This window comes from Salmo salar, chromosome ssa25, assembly GCF_905237065.1.
Source record: "Salmo salar chromosome ssa25, Ssal_v3.1, whole genome shotgun sequence".
NCBI lineage: Eukaryota > Metazoa > Chordata > Actinopteri > Salmoniformes > Salmonidae > Salmo > Salmo salar.
In genome coordinates, this window is record NC_059466.1 from 47,684,866 (window position 1) to 47,710,115 (window position 25,250).

Below are 25,250 nucleotides of genomic sequence, written 5' to 3' on the forward strand. Positions count from 1 at the left end.
GTATAAGGTTAGAAGTTTTACCTGGTTAGCTTACCAGGTCTAGCCACAACACTCTGAGACCTGTGGTGCCATCTCTGCTTCCCTACCCTGCCGTTCGCTACGATAGTTACGGCTCCATACAACAGCTGATCTAATTAGTGTGTAGCAGTACTTCACACAAAGTTAGACTGGGTAACAAAGCAGTACAGTCCTATCTGGTGTGTAGAAGTACTTCACACAAAGTTAGACTGGGTAACAAAGCAGTACAGTGTTATCTGGTGTGTAGAAGTACTTCACACAAAGTTAGACTGGGTAACAAAGCAGTACAGTGTTATCTGGTGTGTGTACATCAATCAATGTTTATTTCAATGTTCCATTTGCATCAACAACAAAAAACATTTTCAGTTATTTTTTTTCTCTGTAATCTCTAATATCCTACTATAATATCAACAAGATCAACAGGTGGTAGAATCCACTTAAACAAGACAAACTTTTGCTGCCATTGTTGAGAAAAGAACCAAACGGTTGTCTTGGTCTGGAAACAACAGTTTGTTTGGACCAGGGGTTCCAGTGACATTGGACAGAACCATAATAAATCAGGTTCAGTAGCATGATTCATTAAACAGGTAGGTAACAACATCTACAGAAAAACAATATCCTAAGCTAGAGTTGTTGTACAGTTGATAGAAAATCCCAAAACATACTAAAAACACCCTGTTTGTCAGTCGGTAGAATATTTTTTATTTTTCTCAGCCATTGAAGTTAACTGCACTGTTACTAACTCAAACACAAATCTAATGGACAGTAAAGTAAATACTGAGATATAATCTATAGACTATATTTCTATGACCACCACACTCAGTTATGGACAATGTCCTTCACATTAGCCTGTAAAGCCACCAAATACTGTAGTAGCAGGCTTTAGAATCCAACGCTGTATGATATGAGCTCTGGGACTGACTTGCTCTCAGCACAGTAGGTTGTCTTTCCTTCAGGAATGTCTCACTAGCCTGAGAAGAAGCAGAGTCAAATTAATAGCGATGGTACACGTTTTAACCTGTGTGTGTGTGTGTGTGTGTGTGTGTGTGTGTGTGTGAGCTATATTGTTGTTGTGTAACATATTCTGTGTGGGAGAATGGTGACTGTATGGTTATGGTAACAATCCTTCTGTGGTTCAAGGCAGGGTGGACATAGGTGGACATTTGAGCATCGGTGAGGGAGGGTGAGTGATTTTTGTGGTCATAACAATCATTTTGACTTGTGTATTATTTGAAAATACTAACATAACATTTAGAAACTGTAGAGAAAAAAAACAATGGTGTAGTCATGTCACTTTTTGACCAGTGAGGATTTGTCAGTGTTACGTGTACATTTATTGACTTGTACAATAACAACAACAATAACAACAACAGTAACACAATATCATAGAACAATCTTCAGGAGAGAAGACGCTACCACTATCCACTAAAAGGGTAACATGGGTTACATTTAAGGTCATCAAGAAAAACAGACAAGTAAAACAAATCATATTTGCTTAAAATTCATACCAGTCTGAATTCATTATATGTGACATAGAAGGCCTGTATACTATCGGTGCCAATGACGACTGACACTGCAAGGCTGACGACGGTAGGCTACTACTAGATTGTATCCAGCAGGCAAACGCACCGAACGAAGGATACCTCTGTTCTGGGTTGGTAGTAGTGTTTAAATGGACCACACTATAACTCAAGTCTTCTAGCTAGGCCTACTCTTATTTAATAAGAGAGTACCAGTCCGGAGACACTACCAGCCATCCACAATAACATGTTTATGATACACTCCCAGCCATCCAGAATAACATGTTTATGATACACTCCCAGCCATCCACAATAACATGTTTATGATACACTCCCAGCCATCCACAATAACATGTTTATGATACACTCCCAGCCATCCACAATAACATGTTTATGATACACTCCCAGCCATCCACAATAACATGTTTATGATACACTCCTCCGTCCGTGGGCTTCATTCATGTTGAATTGCTTTTCGGCAGAAGAAAGTGTAAGAGTTTTTTTTTTGTCTTTACATGGGCGTGTGTGAGTCACACACTGACTTAACCAACTCATACACGATATGACAAAGACAGGCAGAAGATTCCCAGTGAAGAACTATACAAAACACCAACGAAACAAAACAGGAAAAAAAAAGAAGAATATCAGAATTCTGTCAAAAGAACCAGAAACTCAGTTGACAACGAAAGACGACCAATCAATGACCATACTGAAAGGTTAGTCTCCCCCAATCTCATCTACAGCAAACATCAATATTACCACATAGACTAACTCTTTGCTAGTTTAAAGTAAAGGGCTTGGCCAGTATTGATTATATGGCACGTGAATAATCATTTTTTATAAATATAAACACACTCAATAACAGGCTACTTTCACCACGGCCCCTCAGCCAACACAGGCTACTTTCACCACGGCCCCTCAGCCAACACAGGCTACTTTCACCACGGCCCCTCAGCCAACACAGGCTACTTTCACCACGGCCCCTCAGCCAACACAGGCTACTTTCACCACGGCCCCTCAGCCAACACAGGCTACTTTCACCACGGCCCCTCAGCCAACACAACTTATTACCATTCACACATTACACATCTGTTCTCTGTGTTCATACATTTCCATCATGTGGCTGAAATGTTTTAGCTAACAGGTAAAGTACTGTAAGTAGCAGCACACAACAGAATGAAATGAGTGTTGGTGAAGTGTAGTCGTTCAGAATGTGTAATACGTTTTGAAAGACTTGTGTTTTTGTTTTGTTGCACTGTTTAGACCCAAGAGATTTGATGGAATATGAATATCATCATGAGTATAATATTGGGAAAATAAAGTGTTGATACAGAAATTATATGTGTTAAAAAAACCTCATGAGAGTTATAAAGAAGGCAACAAAAAAACGTTTGGCTTTATAGCAATGCAGGCATACATTTTCATTTTTATATATATATATATTTTCATATTTCAAAAAATATTTAAAAAAAAAATCACACTTTCTTTTGTTGGCTTATATTATTAAATACACATTATATTTAGTATTTCTTAAAGTAGCATGCTGCTTTTTGATATGGCAGTTGTATGTTATCAGTAGTCATCCATTTTGTTTAATGCAGTCTCGTTGGTTTCATAACGTTAGAGTATCTACACAGCAAGATCTGGGTAACCCACCCCCACACACTGATGGACTGTCATCATCCACTTCCTGGGTTCCCCTGTCTTACCAACGTACTTCCTGGTCTGTGTCCATCTCAGTGACCGCCCTCTGTCCAAGTCTTGTGACAATGATGTACAGACATCCTGCAGAGAGGCCCATAAACACAAAGTAATTTCTCTCTCTCTCGCTCTCTTTCTATTTCTCTTTCTCTTTCTCTCATCTGTAGAGTGATGGTCCATGTCCCAGCAAAGCATCAGCAGTCGTGGCCCGCTGTCCTACTTTAAAGTTGATACCATTTCTTGTCCTTGTGTTTCAGCATTACCTGTAGAGGACAGATAGAACAAAGACAGAGACACAGGGGAAGGATAACTTTACAACATACCCCTCTTCATTTCTCCATGTTTCTCCATCACACAATCACTAGCTGGCTGGCTGGCTCAGCCGTACCTGGTGGGCGTGTGTTGAGAAGGTCTCTGCGCTTTTTAACATGAGGGTGGTGCGTTCCTCCAGCTCTCCCAGTCTCTCTCCTCTCTGCTCCAGGGCGATGCGGGCTCGGGCCAGGTCCCCCACCACCCCGCCGGCTGCAGCCCTCACGTTCTCCAATCCCATTGGACCAGGGATGTGCTGGGCCAGGCTCCGAGAGGCCTTACCTGCTGCTGCCTCCCCAACTACAGAGGAGAGGAGGAGGGGGATAGAGAGAGAGAGAGAGAGATAGAGAGAGGAAAGAGAGAGAGGAGAGAGAGAGAGAGAGAGAGAGAGAGAGAGAGAGAGAGAGAGAGAGGAGAGAGAGGAGAGGAGAGGAGAGGAGAGGAGAGGAGAGGAGAGGAGAGGAGAGGAGAGGAGAGGAGAGGAGAGGAGAGAGGAGAGGAGAGGAGAGGAGAGGAGAGGAGAGGAGAGGAGAGGAGAGGAGAGGAGAGGAGAGGGACTAATTATCCAAATCCATAAAAGACACAACCACCTAAAACAAAGTGATTCCTAAACCTTCCATAACAAAGCCATCACCTACAGAGAGATTAACCTGGAGAAGAGTCCCCTAAGCAAGCTGGTCCTGGGGCTCTGTTCACAAACACAAACAGATCCAACAGAGAACCATGACAGCAACACAACTAGACCCAACCAAATCATGAGAAAACAAAAAGAGAATTACTTGACACATTGGAAAGAATTTACCAAAAAACCGAGCAAACTAGATTGCTACTTGTCCCTAAACAGAGAGTACACAGTGGCAGAATACCTGACCACTGTGACTGACCCAAACTTAAGGAAAGCTTTGACTATGTACAGATTCAGTGAGCAAAGCCTTGCTATTGAGAAAGGCCGCCGTAGGCAGACCTGGCTCTCAAGAGAAGACAGACTATGTGCACACTGCCTACAAAATGAGATGGAAACTGAGCTACACTTCCTAACATCCTGCCAAATGTATGACCATATTAGAGACACATATTTCCCTCAGATTACATAGACCCACAAAGAATTCGAAAACAAATCCAATTTTGATAAACTCCCATATCTATTGGGTGAAATACTACGGTGTGTCATCACAGCAGCAACATTTGTGACCTGTTGCCACAAGAAAAGGTCAACCAGTGAAGAACAAACACCATTGTAAATACAACCCATATTTATGCTTATTTATTTTCCCTTTTGTATTTTTACTATTTGCACATCGTTACAACACTGTATATAGACATAATATAAACTGGGTGGTTTGAGCCCTGAATGCTGATTGGCTGAAAGCAGTGGTATATCAGACATCATACCACGGGTATGACAAAACATGTCTTTTTCCTGTTCTAATTACATCTGTAACCAGTTTATAATAGCAATAAGGCACCTTGGGGGTTTGTAGTATATGGCCAATATACCACGACAAAGGGTAGTATCCAGGCACACCGTGTTGTGTCGTGGCCATATACCACACCCCCTCGTGCCTTATTGATTAAATTTGACATTCTCACAAACTGTCTCACAGACAGACAGACAGACAGACAGACAGACAGACAGACAGACAGACAGACAGACAGACAGACAGACAGACAGACATATTGAACCAAAATAAACACATAGTAACACAATCATACCAAAAAAGGCAACATCCGCACTGAGCTAAAGGATAGAGCCTCCGCTTTCAAGGTGCAGGACTCTAGCCCAGACGGTTATAAGAAATGCTGCTATGCCCTCCGACGAACCATCAAACAGGCAAAGCGTCAATACAGGACTAAGATCGAATTGTACTACAACGGCTCAAACGCTCATCGGATGTGGCAGGGCTTGCAAACTATTACAGACTACAAAGGGAAGCACAGCCGCGAGCTGCCCAGTGACACGAGCCTACCAGATGAGCTAAATAACTTCTATGCTCGCTTCGAGTTAAGCAACACTGAAGCATGCATGAGAGCACCAGCTGTTCTGGACGACTGTGTGATCACGCTTTCCGTAGCCGATGTGAGCAAGACCTTTAAACAGGTCAACATTCACAAGGCCGCAGGGCCAGACGGATTACCAGGACGTGAACTCCGAGCATGCGCTGACCAACTGGAAAGTGTCTTCACTGACATTTTCAACCTCTCCCTGACTGAGTCTGTAAAACCAACATGTCTCTCACAAACTGTCTCTCACCAATTGTCTCTCACAAACTGTCTCTCACAAACTGTCTCTCACAAACTGCCTCTCACAAACATAAACAACACGCACTAAAACACACAACATCTAGAATGTGACCTACACAGCTCTTCTCTGTCGAAGGTCTGGGTATTGCCCCCGAAGAAGCCCTTGAGGAATCCTTTGTTCTGGGCCTCTGGCGTTTCTATAGGAGTGAAGAGCTCACCCAGCATGTCCTGAAACAACACACCACATATATTAACAGACAGACAGACAGACAGACAGACAGACAGACAGACAGACAGACAGACAGACAGACAGACAGACAGACAGACAGACAGACAGACAGACAGACAGACAGACAGACAGACAGACAGACAGACAGACAGACAGACAGACAGACAGACAGACAGACAGACAGACAGCAACAATGTCATATTGAATCATCAGTTAGTGAGCTGATAACAACATTGAACCAAGAACTAGATTACAGTCATACCAATATAGACACATAGTAACAGTCATACCAATATATACACATACAGTGAGGGAAAAAAGTATTTGATCCCCTGCTGATTTTGTACGTTTGCCATCTGACAAAGAAATGATTCTGTCTCTCACTGTTCAAATAAACCTACCATTAAAATTATAGACTGATAATTTCTTTGTCAGTGGGCAAACGTACAAAATCAGCAGGGGATCAAATACTTTTTTCCCTCACTGTAGTAACAGTCATACCAATATAGACACATAGTAACACAGTCATACCAATATATACACATAGTAACAGTCATACCAATATATACACATAGTAACACAGTCATATCAATATATACACATAGTACTGTAACACAGTCATACCAAAATAAACACATAGTAACACAGTCATACCAATATATACACATAGTAACACAGTCATATCAATATATACACATATTAACACAGTCATACTAATATATACACATATTAACACAGGTCATACCAATATATACACATAGTAACACAGTCATATCAAAATATACACATAGTACTGTAACACAGTCATACCAAAATACACACATAGTAACACAGTCATACCAAAATACACACATAGTAACACAGTCATACCAATATATACACATAGTAACACAGTCATACCAATATATACACATAGTAACACAGTCATACCAATATAAACACATAGTAACACAGTCATACCAATATATACACATAGTAACACAGTCATACCAATATAAACACATAGTAACACAGTCATACCAATATATACACATAGTATCACAGTCATATCAATATATACACATAGTAACACAGTCATACCAATATATACACATAGTAACACAGTCATACCAATATAAACACATAGTAACACAGTCATACCAATATAAACACATATTAACACAGTCATACCAATATAAACACATAATAACACAGTCATACCAATATATACACATAGTAACACAGTCATATCAATATATACACATAGTAACACAGTCATATCAATATATACACATATTAACACAGTCATACTAATATATACACATATTAACACAGGTCATACCAATATATACACATAGTAACACAGTCATATCAAAATATACACATAGTACTGTAACACAGTCATACCAAAATACACACATAGTAACACAGTCATACCAAAATACACACATAGTAACACAGTCATACCAATATATACACATAGTAACACAGTCATACCAATATATACACATAGTAACACAGTCATACCAATATAAACACATAGTAACACAGTCATACCAATATATACACATAGTAACACAGTCATACCAATATAAACACATAGTAACACAGTCATACCAATATATACACATAGTATCACAGTCATATCAATATATACACATAGTAACACAGTCATACCAATATATACACATAGTAACACAGTCATACCAATATAAACACATAGTAACACAGTCATACCAATATAAACACATATTAACACAGTCATACCAATATAAACACATAATAACACAGTCATACCAATATATACACATAGTAACACAGTCATACCAATATAAACACATAGTAACACAGTCATACCAATATAGACACATAGTATCACAGTCATATCAATATAAACACATAGTATCACAGTCATATCAATATATACACATAGTAACAGTCATATCAATATAAACACATAGTAACACAGTCATACCAATATAAACACATATTAACACAGTCATATCAATATATACACATAGTAACAGTCATATCAATATAAACACATAGTAACACAGTCATATCAATATAAACACATAGTATCACAGTCATATCAATATATACACATAGTAACAGTCATATCAATATAAACACATAGTAACACAGTCATACCAATATAAACACATATTAACACAGTCATATCAAAATATACAGATAGTACTGTAACACAGTCATACCAAAATACACACATAGTAACACAGTCATACCAAAATACACACATAATAACACAGTCATACCAATATATACACATAGTAACACATTCATACCAATATACACGCATAGTAACACAGTCATACCAAAATATACACATAGTACTGTAACACATGTGGCGGATGAATCAGAATTAGTTGGGTAACATAGATAATTAAGATGTTTTATTTGCATAAAATGCTTATGTGAGATACTTGTCATTAGAAAGTGTCCCTTTGGATAATGAATGTTGGCAGTTGCACTTGTCCCTTAGCTGGGGCTCAGTCACTTGGGGCCCAGAGAGGGGAGAGGTCAGACTTGTCTTTGACGTATCTCTGTTGCTATGCAGAATATCAGACAGGGAGGAGGACAGAATGGAACATTGTCTTCATATGTGAATGTGTCTTTACCTATTCTTAAACCATATGAAGGGATGGCGTGATTAATGGGGAACCAATTATTTGTCTCCACAATGTCTGTGCGCAAGTCACTCCCCTCAGTGAGTTTGTCCAGGAGTGGAGTCAAGAGGGGTTTACTTGAGATGGGAGTATCTAGAGTTGACAATTGATATATGCCATTGGATGAGTTGGTGTTTTTGTACTATGAAGTACCAGGAACGAGATTAGAACCTCGTCATAGGGACCAAACTGAACGATAATTTATAGCGAATGTTATCTGGCTAAGGGATACTCCTTTCTCAAGTATAAGGTTCCTTTGTGAACAGTTCCTAAGATCTGTTGTTCATCATGTACGTTGAGAGGGGTGGATCTTGGCTATAAAAGATCTTTGTACTTTTGTGTAGTCACTTTTCAACGGTTCATTAGAGATAGCTCATCATTGAAAGTCAAAGTGCTTTTGCAAAAGCTCTTAATTATTAAATATGTAGTTTAAGTATAACTCTGACTGGTGTGTGAAGTTTGTAACTCTCCTCATTTGGTAATGCAGATATTAGCCACCACACACAGTCATACCAAAATACACACATAGTAACACAGTCATACCAAAATATACACATAGTAACACAGTCATACCAAAATACACAGATGGTAACAGCAGATTTCACACACTATAATTTTTTGGCATGATGGGATGGCAAGTTGGCAATAGTTGATAAAAATATGTTAAAAATAATGTATTTGAGGGAAAAGTCAACGACGACGGTGAGCCAATTTGAAAAGGAAGCTCGCAGAGGAGCATAACAGTGTTGGTGTTTTACTGTGCCAGCAGATGGCAGTGTGGTTATGCAGCATGTTCAGTCATGTTGCTGCTGGTAGAGAGGCTACATGTCTGGAGCTGGAGCACACGCGCGCCCACACGCACACGCACACACACACACACACACACACACACACACACACACACACACACACACACACACACACACACACACACACACACACACACTCCACCATGGATTCAGCACAGTTGAGCTAAAACCACACATGACAAGTGTGACGTTTCATTTCAAGGGTCATTGTCACGACTGGGCTTTACTAAAGGTATCAACTATGGCGTCCGTATATTTACTGCACCAGCGGCCCTGACAAATCACTCTGCCAAAGTGGCAGGATGCAACGTGTTGTCATGGCTACAGTGCAATGGGATACCCAACACATATCCTGTGTGAACCCACTCTGTTGAACACTCACACAAACAAACAAGTAGAGGGACATCGTCAATTATGCTGCAATCCACTAACAAAACGGTGTGTACAAAACGGTGTGTACAGACACACAAAAACATTCACAGTGGGAGAAAAAGCACACAGACAGACAGACGCACAGACGGGTGCTGACCTGCAGGTTGTCCGTCATCTCTTGGCTGTATGCGATGCGCTGTATCTCTGTAGGAGAGGTCAGGTACAGAGCCTGACCGCCGTTGGTGAAGACGAAGGTGCGGGCGATACGCACGTCCGTCAGGGGAAGGTAGTTAGTATCCATTAGGAGTCTAAGACTGGGCAAACTGGGAGGAGACGACAACAGAGAGAAAGAAAAAAAACATTCTCAAAAGGGTGGTAGTAGTAGTTGTAGAAGTAATCTCAGAACAGAACAGAACAAATGGTATTTTTCCTCCAATGAGGTGTCATCAAGTGTACACAACCAAGACAGCTTCATAACAGAGACAAACAGACTGTAAACCTGAGGGTCATGACGTGTCCGTTGGCGCAGAAGCAGGCCAGGCAGACGCTGTTGCAGACGGAGACAACGTCAGCCCGCAGGAGGAAGGAAGACTCTGTGACGTTGTGTGTGAACAGGACAGCCTGGGTAGGCATGAGGATGACCTTGGCCTGTTTCTCAGAACACACCACGGCCAGGTGACCGTCCCCACATGCCTCCTGGGAAGACAGTGGGGATAAGTTGACCAGCTTGCGCCTGCGGGGCTCGTCGGGGTCCTCGGGGACGTTGGGTTCCTGCCATACCTCGTAGGGACTCTGGATAAGAGTGCCCCCACAGTCCAGGAAGGAAAAGCATAGCACTGAGCCCTTCAGCATCAGGATGGTACCTAGAGGGGAGATGTTGTTTTGGTAACAATTGACCTTCACTACATACACCATAATGCATTCATTACACATCTAGGACCCTGAACAGGTTCTACCCCTTAGCCATAAGACTTCTATATAGTTAGTTAAATAGTTAACCAAATAGCTACCTGGACTATCTGCATTGACCCTTTTTGTACTAACTCTTTTGACTCATCACGTATACTGCTGTTACTGTTTATTGTCTATCCTGTTACCTAGTCACTTTATTCCTAGTTATATGTACATATTTACCTCAATTACCTCGTACCCCTGCACAATGTCTAGGTACTGGTACCCTTTGTATATAGCCATGTTATTACCTCGTACCCCGGCACATTGTCTCGGTACTGGTACCCCGTGTATATAGCCATGTTATTACCTGGTACCCCTTGTATATAGCCATGTTATTACCTCGTACCCCTGCTCATTGTCTCGGTACTGGTACCCAGTGTATAAAGCCAAGTTATTACCTAGTACCCCGTGTATATAGCCAAGTTATTACCTGGTACCCCGTGTATATAGCCAAGTTATTACCTGGTACCCCGTGTATATAGCCAAGTTATTACCTGGTACCCCGTGTATATAGCCAAGTTATTACCTGGTACCCAGTGTATAAAGCCAAGTTATTACCTGGTACCCAGTGTATAAAGCCAAGTTATTACCTGGTACTTCCTGTATAAAGCCAAGTTATTACCTGGTACCCAGTGTATAAAGCCAAGTTATTACCTGGTACTTCCTGTATAAAGCTAAGTTATTACCTGGTACTTCCTGTATAAAGTCATTGTTACTCATTGTGTATTTATTATTACTTTTCTATTATTTGTCTATTTTCTTTATCTCTGCATTGGGAAGGGGCAGTAAGTAAGCGTTTCACTATTAGTTTACACCTGTTGTTTACAAAGCATGTCACAAATAACATTTTAATTTGACTTCGATAATAATTTAATGAATGTGTTATAACAGATCCAAACCACATTATTGAAGGTTAATTAAATAGATCTATAGCTGATAGAATATATATATATATATATATATATATATATATATATATATATAAAAATACAAAAGTATGTGGACACCACTTCAAATTGGTGGATTGGGCTATTTCAGCCACAGCCGTTGCTGATGAAGTGTATAAAATCACACCGCCGAGTGATAAAGCATGCACCGCCTAAAAAAATCATCTGTCCTCCGGTTACAACGCTCACTACCGACTTCCAAACTGCCTCTGGAAGTAACGTTAGCACAAGAACTGTTCGTCGGGCGCTTTGTGAAATGGGTTTTCACGGACGGACGAGCAGCCGTACACAAGCCTAAGATCACCATGCACAATGCCAAATGCCAAGCGTCGGCTGGAGTGGTGGAAAGCTCGCCGCCATTGGAATCTGGAGCAGTGGAAACACATTGTCTGGAGTGATGAATCACGCTTCACCATCTGGCGGTCCGGGGAACAAATCTGGATTTGGTGGATGCCAGGAAAACGCTACCTGTCCCAATGCATAGTACCAACTGTACAGTTTGGTGGAGGAGGAATAACGGTCTGGGGCTGTTTTTCATGGTTCAGGCTAGGCGCCTTAGTTCCAGTGAAGGGAAATCTTAATGATACAACATCCAATGACATTCCAGATGATTCTGTGCCTCCAACATTGTGGCAACAGTTTGGGGAAGGCCCTTTCCTGTTTCAGCATGACAATGCACAAAGCGAGGTCAGAAATGGTTTATCGAGATCGGTGTGGGAACACTTGACTGGCCTGACATTAACCCCTTCGAAAACCTGTGGATTGAATTTGAACGCCGACTGCGAGCCAAGCTTAATCGCCCAACGTCAGTGCCCGACCTCACTAATGCTCTGGAAGAAAGTCACTGCAGCAATGTTCCAACATCAAGAGGAAAGCCTTCCCAGAAAGGTGGAGGCTGTTATAGCAGCAAAAGGACGGGGGGGGGGCAACTCCATATTAATGCCCATGATTTTGGAATGAGATGTTTGACGACCAGGTTTCCACATACTGTTGGTCATGTAGTGGATCTATAACGCATTCATGTGATGTTATGCAAAAGCTCATATTTTAGGTATCACGATAGATGCACGTAAACAGAAATATTGTAGTGTCATCATTATGGCTGTTCTCAAATGTGTAATAGATGTCTATATATAGCTGTGGACAAAAATATTGGCACCTTGCACTTTCCTTAAATGATTCCCTATTTGTTCTCAAATAAGCGTTAGAGCGTTGGACTAGTAACCGAAAGGTTGCAAGTTCATATCCCCGAGCTGACAAGGTACAAATCTGTAGTTCTGCCCCTGAACAAGGCAGTTAACCCACTGTTCCTAGGACGTCATTGAATATAAGAATTTGTCCTTAACTGACTTGCCTAGTTAAATAAAGGTAAAATAAAATAAAAATAAGTTGACATTTTTTGTAAAACTTACCACTTGATTGTCAACATTGCAGAACTTATTTTATTTTTGTAAACTTATGTTTTCAATTTTAATTTAGAAAATAAAGATAAATGGCATGGACGAAATTATTGACACCCTGGAGCTAGTACTTGGTTGCACAGCGTTAATTTGGTTGTCGTTCTTCATTTAGTCATCAGTAAACTGATCTGAATTGCCAAAGAGCTTCAATTTTGTTTAATTGGTCCACAGAGGATTTTTCCCCAGGACTTAGGCTTGTTTAGTTGGGTTTTTGAGAAGTTTCATTCAGGCGTTCTTGTGTCTCCTTCAGCAGTGGGGTCTTCCTATGTTTACCAATGAACAAATTAAGTGTTTGCTGCCTCTGGTACTAGAGGTCTTGAACATGTGCAAGACGTCATGAAATCATCAGATTATCAAGGTGTTTTGGAGTGCAGTGATCAACCCAGTGTCCAAAAACTGTATCTCTGTTAAAGGTTGTGGGTCTTCAAGCAGGACAACCCCCAACACACATCAGAAGCACTATGGAATGGTTCAAGAAGAGATGCTGGACTGTTCTGGAGTGATCAGCCAATAGTCCAGATCTGAGTCACATTCAAAACCTACAGCGAGATCTGAACACAGTGGAGGGCACCCCTCAAACATTAAAGTATTTGAGCAGTTTCCTGACGAAAAGTGGTCCAAATTGCCAACAGAAAGGTGCAGCAAGCTCAGTTGGCTACAACAAGTGTTTGTTGGCAGTTATCTTGGCCAAAATCTGTGCAATCCAGTACTAGCTCCGGGCTGCCAATAATTTGGTCCATACTATTTGTCTTTGTGTTCAAAATAAAAACATTAAATTGTCTCTGAATTGCTGAAAATCCAATAGCAGTGTGTGGAGAACATAATTATTTTGGATCCAATTTCAATACATTTCCAATAAATTATTTAAGGAATGATTCAAGAAAAGTGCAATCGGGCCAATATATTTCGACACAACTTGTCACGGTTGTCGTAGGATGAAGCAGACCAAAGTGCAGCGTGAATATCGTTCCACATATTTATTAGTAAACTGTGAAACTATGCAATACATACAAATAAACTAGAGAACAAAAACAACAAACTGTGACGCAGATGTGAAACATACACTAACTCAAAAACAATCTCCCACAAACCCAGGTGGGAAAAACACCTAAAGTATGATCTCCAATTAGAGACAATGATGACCAGCTCTAATTGGAAATCATCCCAAACAAAACCCAACATAGAAATACAAAACTAGAACCTAACATAGAAAATCTAAACTAGAAAAAAAACCTGTCACGCCCTGACCTACTCCACCATAGAAAATAACAGTTTTCTATGGTCAGGACGTGACAGTACCCCCCCCCCCAAAGGTGCGGACTCCGAACACACAAAAAAAAAAAACTGGGACGGTAGGGTGGGTGACTAATGTCTATGGCGGCTCTGGTGCAGTACGCAGAACCTTCTCATCCCGCGGATCAGGGCGTAACCCCCCCCGTTCAGGGCGTAACCCCCGCTCCGCCCGTTGATCCCTCTGCTTTTGTGTCACCGGACCCTGGATCGTCGCCGGAGGTTCTGTACTGGGAACTGTCGCCGGAAGCTCTGGACTGGGAATTGTCGCCAGAAGCTCTGGACTGGGAACTGTCGCCAGAAGCTCTGGACTGGGAACTGTCGCCAGAAGCTCTGGACTGGGAACTGTCGCCAGAAGCTCTGGACTGGGAACTGTCCCCAGAAGCTCTGGACTGGGAACTGTCTCCGGAAGCTCTGAACTGGAAACTGTCGCCGGAAGCTCTGGACTGGGAACTGTCGCCGGAAGCTCTGGACTGGGAACTGTCGCCGGAAGCTCTGGACTGGGAATGCGCACTGGAGGCCTGATGCGTGGGGCTGGCACAGGTGGCGCCAGACTGGTAACACGCACCTCAGGGCGAGTGCGGGGAGCAGGAACAGTACACCCCGGACTGGGCAGGCGCACTGGAGGCCTGATGTGTGGGGCTGGCACAGGTGGCACCAGACTGGTGACACGCACCTCAGGGCAAGTGCGAGGAGCAGGAACAGGGCGTACCAGGCTGGATAGACTCACTGGAGGCCGGGTACGTGGGGCAGACACAGGATATACTGGGCCGTGGAGGCGCACTGGAGGTTTCGAGCATAAAGCTGGCACAACCCGTCCTGGCGGGACGCTTACTTTCGCCAGGCAAATGCGGGGTGCTGGCACAGGACCCACTGGGCACTGGCGATACAGTGTGCAGAGCCGGCGCAGGATATCCTGGACCGAGAAGGTGAACTGGAGACCAGGAGCGCTGAGCTGGCACCACCCTTCCTGGCTGAATGCTCAACCTAGCTCGACAAATGCGGGGCGCGGGCACAGATTGCACCGGGCTGAGAATGCGCACTGGTGACACAGTGTGCATCACCGCATAACACAGTGCTTGCTTCTTCACTCACTCCCCATGGTAAGCACGAGGAGTTGGCTCAGGTCTCCACCCTGACTCTGCCAATCTCCCCGTGTCCCTCCCCCCCAAAAAAATTGGGGGCTGCCTATCGCACTTGCCTCGTGGTTGGTATAGTGCCTCGTAATATCGGCGCTCTGCTTTTGCTGCCTCAATCTCCTCTTTAGGATGGCGATACTCCCCAGCCTGCCTCCAGGGTCCTTTCCCGTCCAGCATCTCCTCCCATGTCCACTGGTCCATTCCACGCTGCTTGGTCCTTTGGTGGTGGGAGATTCTGTCACGGTTGTCGTAGGATGAAGCGGACCAAAGTGTAGCGTGATTATCGTTCCACATATTTATTATTAAACTGTGAAGCTATGCAATACATACAAATATACTAAAGAACAAAAACAACAAACCGTGACGCAGAGGTGAAACATACACTAACTCAAAAACAATCTCCCACAAACCCAGGTGGGAAAACCACCTACTAAAGTATGATCTCCAATTAGAGACAACGATGACCAGCTGCCTCTAATTGGAGATCATCCCAAACAAAACCCAACCGAGAAATACAAAACTAGAACCTAGAGAAGAACGAGACAGTAGGAGGACAGAGAAGAACGAGACAGTAGGAGGACAGAGAAGAATGAGAGAGGAGGAGGATATAGAAGAATGAGAGGGAAGGAGGACAGAGAAGAACGAGATAGTAGGAGGACAGAGAAGAACGAGACAGTAGGAGGACAGAGAAGAACGAGACAGTAGGAGGACAGAGAAGAACGAGACAGTAGGAGGACAGAGAAGAACGAGACAGTAGGAGGACAGAGAAGAACGAGACAGTAGGAGGACAGAGAAGAACGAGACAGTAGGAGGACAGAGAAGAACGAGACAGTAGGAGGACAGGGAAGAACGAGACAGTAGGAGGACAGAGAAGAATGAGAGAGGAGGATAGAGAAGAATGAGACAGTAGGAGGACAGAGAAGAACGAGACAGTAGGATGACACAGAAGAATGAGACAGTAGGTGGAGAGAAAATCAATATGCGCCGGCAAATTAATATTATCACACTCCATTAGCATATGAATAACGTCAGCACCCTGTGAGTCAGTCAGTCATTTCTCCATTACTATCATGTCTAATGTCATTGCTTAGACAGCAAAATAAAGTAGGCTAAGGCAGGCCACATCAAGGCCATTCTTCCCCCAGAGCAGGCTCACCGCTGGGCCCCATGGTGACAGGCTCCTCCAGCCTCTCCTTCTCTGTGGGGATGGATATGGGCAGTAGGAGGACCACACCCAGGCTGGTGCCCACCCACAGGCAGGCGGTGGGCAGGGAGTCAGCTTTACGACCGTAGGACTCTCCAAACTGCAGCGTGGTCACCGCTTCCTTGGTGTCGCGGTCGATACTGGACACACTGGAGCTCCGCGAGCGGCTGAACGAATTCTCTCTGCTTTCTGCTTTACAGGAGACACACAGACACAATGAGACAGAGAGACAGAGAGAGGAAGAGGGGGAGAGAGAGCGAGAGAGAGAGCTTAGACAGTAGAGAGAGACACAGAGAGAGAGACCGAGAGCGAGAAAGAGAAAAGGGGGAGAGACAACGAGCAGTCAAGTGATCTTGACAGTGTGAGCTGGAATGGAATCAAATATTCACACACACACACACACACACACACACACACACACACACACACACACACACACACACACACACACACACACACACACACACACACACACACACACACACACAAAACAGGAGCACTCACATACACACAAACATCACATCAAACACATATATTGTGTTGTCCCGTTACCTTGCTACCCATTCAGATCGTCTATTACATGTTTATAGCTTCAGCCTCCACCATTAAAGTATTTATGTATTGCTCAACAATGACTCCTGTACTTCTCAATGACCTGACTACGTGATGTCTGCTGCCTGGGCTTTGTGATCCAGACGCTGCAGACTTTACAACATAACAACAGCGAGTGATGTCTGCATCGCTCAAAGGTTCATTGTTAATATTTTCATTCAAACAGATTGGAAACGTCTCTAAGCATACTGAAGACGCTGCCCAAATCTGTCTTCACAAACACTAGAAAATAAAATACAGAAAAATGTAAATAGCACCCAAAAAATTATCTTTCTACCAGTCGTGATATTTAACAACGTCTTGGATTATCAGGTGAACAAACAACATGGAGGTCACAGACAATATACAACTACAGGTCACAGACAATATACAACTACAGGTCACAGACAATATACAACTACAGGTCACAGACAATATACAACTACAGGTCACAGACAATATACAACTACAGGTCACAGACAATATACAACTACAGGTCACAGACAATATACAACTACAGGTCACAGACAATATACAACTACAGGTCACAGACAATATACAACTACAGGTCACAGACAATATACAACTACAGGTCACAGACAATATACAACTACAGGTCACAGACAATATACAACTACAGGTCACAGACAATATACAACTACAGGTCACAGACAATATACAACTACAGGTCACAGACAATATACAACTACAGGTCACAGACAATATACAACCACAGGTCACAGACAATATACAACTACAGGTCACAGACAATATACAACTACAGGACACAGACAATATACAACTACAGGTCACAGACAATATACAACTACAGGTCACAGACAATATACAACTACAGGTCACAGACAATATACAACCACAGGACACAGACAATATACAACTACAGGTCACAGACAATATACAACCACAGGTCACAGACAATATACAACCACAGGACACAGACAATATACAACCACAGGACACAGACTCTCTATGTCTACGACTGTGTATGACAAGTAGACATTAGTATAGTACACTACGCAGGCATATACAGGAAAGCTGTTCATTGGACACAGCACTACTATAAGTCCGTGGATAGATACAGGACAGTGTATACCTACAGTACATAGCCGTGTTCAGCCTGCCAACCCCCAGGATAAGAGCAACGAGTGTGTCTTTAGACGGGACGTAGAGGGGGACAGAGCAACGTGGGGCCAACGGAAAGACGGACTGACGTACCGACTGATGAAACGGAGTGGGGACAGTGGGATGTTGTGTCGTCCACCTTAACTCTCTCGCGCCAGTTGTATTGTGGGAGTACATACTGACTCCATAGAACTGCTGAAGCACTCCTGGACACACCTAGTCCCCCATCCCATCACAACACCAACACCAACCAAGCCAGACAGAGAAAGCAGCCTCCAGACAACCATCTGCCAGACAACCGGCCAGCCAGACAACCGGCCAGCCAGACAACCAGCCAGCCAGACAACGAGCCTCCAGACAACCAGCCAGCCCGCCAGCCAACCAGCCAGCCAGACAACCAGCCAAACCAGCCAGACAACCAGCCAGACAACCAGCCAGCCAGCCAGACAACCAGCCAGCCAGACAGACAACCAGCCAGCCAGACAACCAGCCAGCCAGACAACCAGCCAAACCAGCCAGCCAGCCAGCCAGACAACCAGCCAGCCAGCCAGAGAACCAGCCTCCAGACAACCAGCCAGCGGACAGGACAGACACCCAGCAATACCAGAGAAAACCAGAAAGGAAGAGAAAAGATATAACTCAGCAAGGAGAGCAGTGGTAGAATAAACCAAATGCCAGAAAGAGATGATGTAACTTATTTTCTCACAAAAAAACCAACATGGCTGCCTAACCCCCATTCTTCTATTAAAGATAGAATAATATTTTTTGTTGTTGTTGCCATTTTACATGTCGCATATCCCCTGAGAAAGATAGACACTCCCCCTGAGATAGACACCCTCCCGAGATAGACACCCCTCCCCGAGATAGACACTCCTCCCCGAGATAGACACCCCTCCCCGAGATAGACACCCCTCCCCGAGATAGACACCCCTCCCCGAGATAGACACCCCTCCCCGAGATAGACACACCTCCCCGAGATAGACACACCTCCCCGAGATAGACACACCTCCCCGAGATAGACACACCTCCCGAGATAGACACCCCTCCCCGAGATAGACACCCCTCCCGAGATAGACACTCCCCCGAGATAGACACTCCCCCGAGATAGACACTCCCCCCGAGATAGACACACCTCCCGAGATAGACACCCCCCGAGATAGACACCCCCGAGATAGACACCCCTCCCCGAGATAGACACACCTCCCGAGATAGACACCCCCTCCCCGAGATAGACACCCCCCGAGATAGACACCCCCCGAGATAGACACCCCCCCTAAGATAGACACCCCCCATAAGATAGACACCCCACCTAAGATAGACACCCCCCCTAAGATAGACACCCCACCTAAGATAGACAGACAAAGCCACTTTATGTGTTTCTACAGCTGGATATTCCAACATCCACAGAACACACAAGACAAGTGGAACATGTTTCTGTGACTAATAAATATGGTGGTGAACTGTAATACATCCCGCTAGGCTGCACTACAACTGTTCCATGTTCAGGGCGATGCGACGCTGCGTTACGACGCTGCCTGCTAGCATTGACACTGGGATCACAATGGCTTTTGTTGTCTGGGCTATGGCCAGAGAGGCATCTCATTTCTGCTGTGTGTGTCTGGACTGTGGCCAGAGTGGCATCTAATTTCTGCTCTGTGTTTCTGGGTAGTGTTTGTGCACGATAGAGCCTGTGGGGTGTTAGCTAATGAAAGTCACTCACAGTGGCACTCTGACAGGACACTGGTACCCCCAAGGAGTCCAATCAGGGATTTATTAGGAAGAAGGTGAGGAGGAGAGAGGAAGGGAAAGAGGGAGGGGAGGAGGAGAGAGTAAGAGATGGAGGGAGGGAGGGGAGGAGGAGAGAGTAAGAGATGGAGGGAGGGAGGGGAGGAGGAGGAGAGAGGAAGAGATGGTGGGAGGAAGAGATGGAGGGAGGGAGGAGGGAGGGGAGGAGGAGAGAGGAAGAGATGGAGGGAGGGAGGGAGGGCAATGCAGACATATACAGACATTACAGTGGAGAGACGAGGACAGACAGACATTACAGTGGAGAGACGAGGACAGACAGACATTATAGTGGAGAGACGAGGACAGACAGACATTACAGTGGAGAGACGAGGACAGACAGACATTACAGTGGAGAGACGAGGACAGACAGATATTATAGTGGAGAGACGAGGACAGACAGACATTATAGTGGAGAGACGAGGACAGAAAGACTTTATAGTGGAGAGACGAGGACAGACAGACATTACAGTGGAGAGACGAGGACAGACAGACATTACAGTGGAGAGACGAGGACAGACAGACATTATAGTGGAGTGACGAGGACAGACAGACTTTATAGTGGAGAGACGAGGACAGAAAGACTTTATAGTGGAGAGACGAGGACAGACAGACATTACAGTGGAGAGACGAGGACAGACAGACATTATAGTGGAGAGACGAGGACAGACAGACATTACAGTGGAGAGACGAGGACAGACAGACATTATAGTGGAGAGACGAGGACAGACTGACTTTATAGTGGAGAGGCGAAAAGTTTCATAGAATAACTAGGCTAAGCACTAGGAAGTAGTTTCATAGAATAACTAGGATAAGCATTAGGAAGTAGTTTCATAGAATAACTAGGATAAGCATTAGGAAGTAGTTTCATAGAATAACTAGGATAAGCACTAGGAAGTAGTTTCATAGAATAACTAGGATAAGCACAAGGATGTCATTTCAGATAATAACTAGGATAAGCACTAGAAAGTGTATACACCTTGGAGAGTGCTGTCCATTACATGTTTCTATATCAACAAAATAGTACGCACCGGACAATGCTGAAGCTGTAACTATAGGAAGAGTCCATAATTGCCTCTCATGTTGCATTGCTTTAATATTTCATTCTCTGTCAGACAGGGAGGCATGGCGGTGTTGTTTACATTGTGCCTGTCCCCTTTCTATGGTGTGTGTGTGGGTGTGTCACCTGGTGTGTGTGTGTGTGTGTTGCGTTGCCTGGTTTAGTTAACTACTCTGACAACTGTGATTGCCAACGTATTCAGTTAACTACTCTCGGAAAGTCTGTCACACATCCTGCTGTGATTTCATTCCGTTCTGAACAGATGTCAAGGTTCTGAGTGACAGCGAACTGAACTAAATTATTTCTGCGTAGTATCCTGGTGTGTGTGTGTATATCAGTAGAGGTTCCTCAGAGGACGAAGGGGAGGACCATCCTCCTCAGTGAATTTCAGCAAAATAAAAATAGTGAAACATAAAAATAAAAAAAACTATAAATATATTCACATCACCAAAGAACTGATTAAAACACACTGTTTTGCAATGAAGTGTCTACAGTAACCTCAGCAGCACTGTGGCACTGTGGTGTAGCAGCTCGGGGGATATTGACTTCAAGAATCTACTTCCAAAATTAAGGAAAAGCAAGAGAGAGAGAGAGAGAGAGCTAGTTATATTTATTTTTTCTTTCACTTTCACTTAGCTAGCGAATGCAACTAGCTAATTTAGCCTACTCAAATACCCGGCTCAAACAGAGAGGGATTCTATGTTAGCTATGGCTAGCCAACACCGGAACTCTTCCAAGTCAAGGTAAGCTTTTGGTTTTATTCATTTTTTTGCCACCGGGGCCCGTCGGTGTAACTGCTAAATGGCTTGCTGACTGAACACTGTACTGCGTGATTGTAGCGGGTTTACTAACGTGTTAGTTCTTGTAGCTATGTTGACTCTGACGTGACAACTATGTAGGCTTTGTGTAGCGGTTAGTGGTCATGATATGAAGGTTTGGCTGGGAAAGTTTTTTTTCCGTCTGGTGACAGATAGCTAATGTGTTGTGCACTGAAGTCCACAAGCGACGGGAAATGGTGAGAGGAGGAGAGCGCGTAGATAGTTGCAATAAGGAATTCTATATACAACAAGCAAAGTAATCATGCTGTTTGTATGTGGCTGCTATGAAAGTGAACTGTGTTTGATCGGGGGTGCATTCATTTTTTCAATGTATTGATTTATTTATTTTATTTAACTAGGCATGTCAGTTAAGAAGAAATTCTTATTTACAATGACAGCCTACCATTCTGCCAATTCTGTTGAAAAATGTTTCTTAAAAGGAACCATATGGAACGAAACGAGGATAAACATACCTGAATTTGTCCAATAGAAACTCTCGTTTGCAACTGTTGGACTAAATTATTACACCCTAGATCAATTAGATGCAGGCAAGAGTGTGCAAGGTGGTGTTGAATGTGTCAGTGTCTGTCACCTTGATTACTCAAAATTCTTTCGAACTGTGCACCTACATTGTAAACTTTCATTAATAGGCTAGGTTGTAGAAACTCATGATGGGTACAGGGAAACGTTGTGTATCACGTAGCAGCCTAAATCTATCGATGTTACATTGAACTGGGTGAATGGAATATGAATAACAGTCATCCAATATGCTATAATAGAAATAAGGCCATGCTCATAAAAAAGTATTCTTCCCTCATCTTAAACGGTACCAACCGCCACGGCTGAGTGTTCCGTCCTTTAGTGTTCCGTCCTTTAGTGTTCCGTCCTTTAGTGTTCCGTCCTTAGTGTTCCGTCCTTTAGTGTTCCGTCCTTAGTGTTCCGTCCTTTAGTGTTCCGTCCTTTAGTGTTCCGTCCTTTAGTGTTCCGTCCCTTAGTGTTCCGTCCTAAGTGTTCCGTCCTTTAGTGTTCCGTCCTTTAGTGTTCCGTCCTTTAGTGTTCCGTCCTTTAGTGTTCCGTCCCTTAGTGTTCCGTCCTAAGTGTTCCGTCCTTTTGTGTTCCGTCCTTAGTGTTCCGTCCTTTAGTGTTCCGTCCTTTAGTGTTCCGCCCTTTTGTGTTCCGTCCTTAGTGTTCCGTCCTTTAGTGTTCCGTCCTTTAGTGTTCCGTCCTTAGTGTTCCGTCCTTTAGTGTTCCGTCCTTTAGTGTTCCGTCCTTTAGTGTTCCGTCCTTAGTGTTCCGTCCTTTAGTGTTCCGTCCTTAGTGTTCCGTCCTTAGTGTTCCATCTCTCTCATTCCATTTCTATCCCTAATAAACTAACCTGGTCTTGGAGAATTTTGTATTATTCTGTACGTAAATCCGAGACACTCACTTTAGTATAATATGTTATGTTTGGTATGGTTAAATAAGACAGATGGTTACTTAAGGCAAAAATGGTTGGTCAGGGTGGATGGGTAGGCGTATAATGTGAATGTCTAGCAACCCGAAGTTTGCGAGCTTGAATCTCATTATAGACAACTTTAGCATTTTAGCCTCTTGTCAACTACTTACTACTTTTTAGCTACTTTGCACCACCTTAGCATGTTAGCTAACCCTTTCCCTAACCCTATACCTAACCTTAACCCATAACCCTAACCTCTAGCCTAGCAAAAGGTAGAGAGCTAGCTAGCTAACATTAGCCACCTAGCCACCTCACCACCTATCAAGAATAACCATTTCACTGTAAGGTCTACACCTGTCTGTTATATTCGGTGCATGTGACAAATACAATTCCATTTGAATTCCTAACATATTCTATGTTTGGCAAATTCCTAACATATAATGCAAATTGTAACTCGTAACATATCATACGAAATGAGTGACGGACATCCACAAATGATGAATACATACCATACGAAACGTAACATATCATAGTAAATGGAGTGTCTCGGATTTACATGCAGAATAATACATGACTGCTCTGAGAGGAGGTTGAATAAACACCCACTGTCTCTCCATGGGAGCAGATGCTACTTTTGACAAGTTATCATTTTTGGCTCTCCGGTCAGCCATTGGCTAATCAAAGACATCTCAGTGTGAGCAACTGAACACCCTGCCTGCAGTGGTCTGTGGCTGGTCCATGGTCACAGTGCTTCTTGGGTCACAACTATCTCTGCCTGCCTTCCAACCCTCCTTCCCTGCAACCTGCCTGATCATCTGTGTGATCTGACGCTCGAGTCGGTTGACAGAGCCCTCTGACTCCGGCGCGGGTGGATAACTGTGATATGTCCTCTTCCTCTCTGTCCTGTGGAGAGATTAGCTCGTCTCTGCCGAACTGGACGGACTGCTAGTTGCTGTCTGTCTGCTAATCCGACAGAGGGGAACCAGAGCAGAGGATGGGCCAGGCAATGAAAGTGTTAGTGTGACCTGGATAAGAAGAGCTTTGGCCAGGTTTCTCTGAGGACCCCTCTCTCTATTTCACGGACAGGATCAAATCAATACAGTGTGAACAATGGAGATGGTTGACATCTTACGTGCTCCAACCCAACTTTGCTGTTTTGTTTTTGTGTTCTTTGCATACTTTTTCTGTACAGAAAGCTTACACCATTATCACCCATGACTACCAAGTACCTTTGAACTACGAATCGTCAGCTACTTACCTCGACATCGACCTCGATACTGGCTCCTACATAAACTCAGACACAGTTGTTCCCTTGTTAACACTGGACCCTACTCCATTGTTTGAGCTACTCAAGCGGTGCAAGGGAAGACGTGGGAGGATGGGCTGGAGACCTTGTCACATGTTGACCAGACCGGAAAGAGGAGAGATGACGAAAGGAATTTGGTTTATCGTTTTATCTGTGGATTAATTATCGGAGTAGAGGAGTAAAAGTTTCCACTTCACGTCACATACATGGTTAAAGGCAACAAAAATAATAAGACACCTCTACCATGTCAGATATA

The 25,250-nt window shown here is 43.6% G+C and overlaps 1 protein-coding gene across 1 annotated transcript in view; it reads right to left on the reverse strand.

The window, feature by feature from the left end:
- Positions 1 to 320: 320 nt before the first annotated feature.
- Positions 321 to 25,250, reverse strand: part of LOC106586892 (syntaxin-binding protein 5-like) — a 252,842-nt gene continuing 227,912 nt past the window's right edge. The window contains exons 21-26 of the mRNA XM_014174622.2: positions 16,812 to 17,048; positions 10,365 to 10,728; positions 10,023 to 10,188; positions 5,906 to 6,017; positions 3,628 to 3,848; positions 321 to 3,502 (exon numbers count right to left, since the gene is read on the reverse strand). Coding sequence (XP_014030097.1) covers positions 3,461 to 3,502; positions 3,628 to 3,848; positions 5,906 to 6,017; positions 10,023 to 10,188; positions 10,365 to 10,728; positions 16,812 to 17,048 — 1,142 coding nt within the window. The 3' untranslated portion in view covers positions 321 to 3,460. The remainder of the gene's footprint in view (positions 3,503 to 3,627; positions 3,849 to 5,905; positions 6,018 to 10,022; positions 10,189 to 10,364; positions 10,729 to 16,811; positions 17,049 to 25,250) is intronic.